Raw genomic sequence first — 2,374 nt, 5'->3', positions numbered from 1 at the left:
TTAAGCCACAGTTATTTTTGTTGGGTATTATGGAAAATTTGGATAAAAAAGAAATGGATTTGATGTTGAATTTGATAACTGCTGCAAGATTATTAGTAGCTCAATGTTGGAAAACGGAACGTTTGCCCACTATAGAAGATTGGGCATTTAAAGTTTCAAATTTAGCAGAAATGGCTAAGATTTCTGCCTACGTGAAGGACTATTCACAAGAAAGTTATATTTTGGTTTGGAGAAGATGGATAGATTATATTGAGAACAAATATGGGACTAAAAAGTTTCATTTGGTTTTTGAGTAAATTTTAGATTGTCAGTGTAGTCTATTTCTTGTTAAATAGTAATAAGATGTATAATTATAGTGTTTAATACGTTTGTTTAGAAGAGAGTTAAAGGATGTTATAGAATTGTTAATTTAATAGTGATATAATGTAAGACAGAGTATACTTATTGTATTGTTAACCCTGTGACTGGCTCTGGGAAGTCGGGGGGGAGGGAGGGGAGTGGGGAAGGGTGGGTTTTGGGGAGGAGGGGAGTTATATTGTAAAACTGTTAAAAAATTTCAATAAAAAATAAATAAATAAATAAAATTTATACTGCCACCCCATTTCACAAAAAGTGACTTTGGGGAAGTTGCCTGAAGACGAGTATGTGGAAGGTGTAAAAGTGATTTCCTTCCACCCTTGCTTCATCGGAACTAATATTTTTCCAGATTTCATGCTAGGGGGTTCCAGGCTGGGTGCAGTATCTACTTGTTATTATTACTCTGACAAGTTAAAAGATTTGAGTTGGTGAAATATGAATCTGTCTCTTCCAGCTAATAATTTTACATGCATTGCAAACTGATCTCTGGTGGGATCCTGCAGGAGGATGAATGCAGAGGAGCTGGAGCTGCTGGGTGATTCCAAGTACAGGAACTATGTAGCAGCTGTGGACAAGGCACTGAAAAGCTTTGAGTACTCTAGTGAGTGGGCCGATTTGATTTCATCTCTTGGAAAACTAAATAAGGTATGATGGAGATGCCCTCCGATTGAGGGGGAAAAATACGTAGTGGAATGAAAAACTTGAAATTCATTTTATTATTATAGGCTGTTGTTTGATGAAATGTTCTGTGTAGCTTCTATATGTTATTTTATCATTGTTATACCAGACAAAATCTGACTGTTGTTTTTATATAGTACGTATTGAAGGGAAAGTAATAGCAGAATGTATGCCTGATCTTTTGGGGTAACTCGTTTCCACTCAGTTGACATAATATAATAACGTTCTATTCAGGAGGAGGTCTTAAAGATCCTTTAATGCAGGGCTTTTCAACCTTTTCACCCATTGTACCACTTTTAGGATATGGCAACATCCGAGTACCACCAGTCGCCTAGCAAGGTATCAAAAACTTGATGACAAAAAAAGGAAAAAAGTGATGAAGTACAGGTAGTCCTCGACTTATAACAGTTCGCTTAGTGACTGTTTGAAGTTACAATGGCACTGAAAAAAGTGCCCCCCAAGCCACAGCTGAGCAAGACACCTGCCTGCCCACCCGGCGGCGCTCTTCCTCCTGTCTGAGGTTTTCATTGTTGTGAGCATTTCTGTTAAGGATTGGCAGTGGGGGTGGGGTGGGAGGGTGTTTGGTTTTTATTCCCCCCGTCTGCTGGGTGTTGCAGCAGGTTTTAATCACTTCACATGACCCTGGGACACTGTGACCGTCATAAATATGAATCAGTTGCCAAGCATCTGAATGTAAATCACAAGACCCTGGAGATGCTGCAACATTCCAGCTGATCGGGGCTTCTTCTGGACTCAGCAGACGCGTCAGGATCAGTGCTGCTTTCCAGCTGATTGGTGCTTCTTCAGGGCTCAGCAGAAACACCAGGATCAGCGCCGAGGTCCAGCTGGACCCTGGCACTGATCCTGGCGCTTCCACTGAGCCCTGACAGCCCTGCAGCTCCAGCCATCTCTTGCTCAGGCTTCTGTGGTGCTGCCACTGTTCAGCTCATTCCCCTCCCCCGCTACCACTTTTCTAGGATGGTCGCGTACCACCTGCCAGGTGCCAATGTACCACAGGTGGTACCCGTACCACTGGTTGAAAAGCCCTGCTTTAATGCACTGGGCAGGGGGCCTGAGGGGGCAAGGAAGTTAATGAATGCACTTCTGCTAGCATGACATTAGTGTAAATAAAAATCCTACCTCTGTACAGATACAGATCTTTTTTAACAATACATAGCAACAAATAATAGACTTATTTTTGCACATTATTAATATGTAAATAAATATATTTAAATATGGAAGAAAGTTAATAATGAAACCCAGTTTGCTAAATAAGAACTTTGAGCATCTACGTTCAGGAATCTGCATCATGATTTGCTTGATACCATTCAATATAAAA

The 2,374-nt window shown here is 40.7% G+C and overlaps 1 protein-coding gene across 1 annotated transcript in view; it reads left to right on the top strand.

Moving 5' to 3' along the window:
* The first annotated feature begins 818 nt into the window (after positions 1-818).
* DOP1A (DOP1 leucine zipper like protein A) overlaps positions 819-2,374 on the top strand; it is a 59,744-nt gene continuing 58,188 nt past the window's right edge. Inside the window, exons 1-2 of the mRNA XM_015832082.1 lie at positions 819-1,002; positions 1,145-1,221. Coding sequence (XP_015687568.1) covers positions 865-1,002; positions 1,145-1,221 — 215 coding nt within the window. The 5' untranslated portion in view covers positions 819-864. The remainder of the gene's footprint in view (positions 1,003-1,144; positions 1,222-2,374) is intronic.

Source organism: Protobothrops mucrosquamatus, unplaced genomic scaffold (genome assembly GCF_001527695.2).
Source record: "Protobothrops mucrosquamatus isolate PMUCROS unplaced genomic scaffold, P.Mucros_1.0 scaffold_300, whole genome shotgun sequence".
In the NCBI taxonomy this organism is placed as follows: domain Eukaryota; kingdom Metazoa; phylum Chordata; class Lepidosauria; order Squamata; family Viperidae; genus Protobothrops; species Protobothrops mucrosquamatus.
This window is presented reverse-complemented; position numbering and strand designations above follow the sequence as displayed.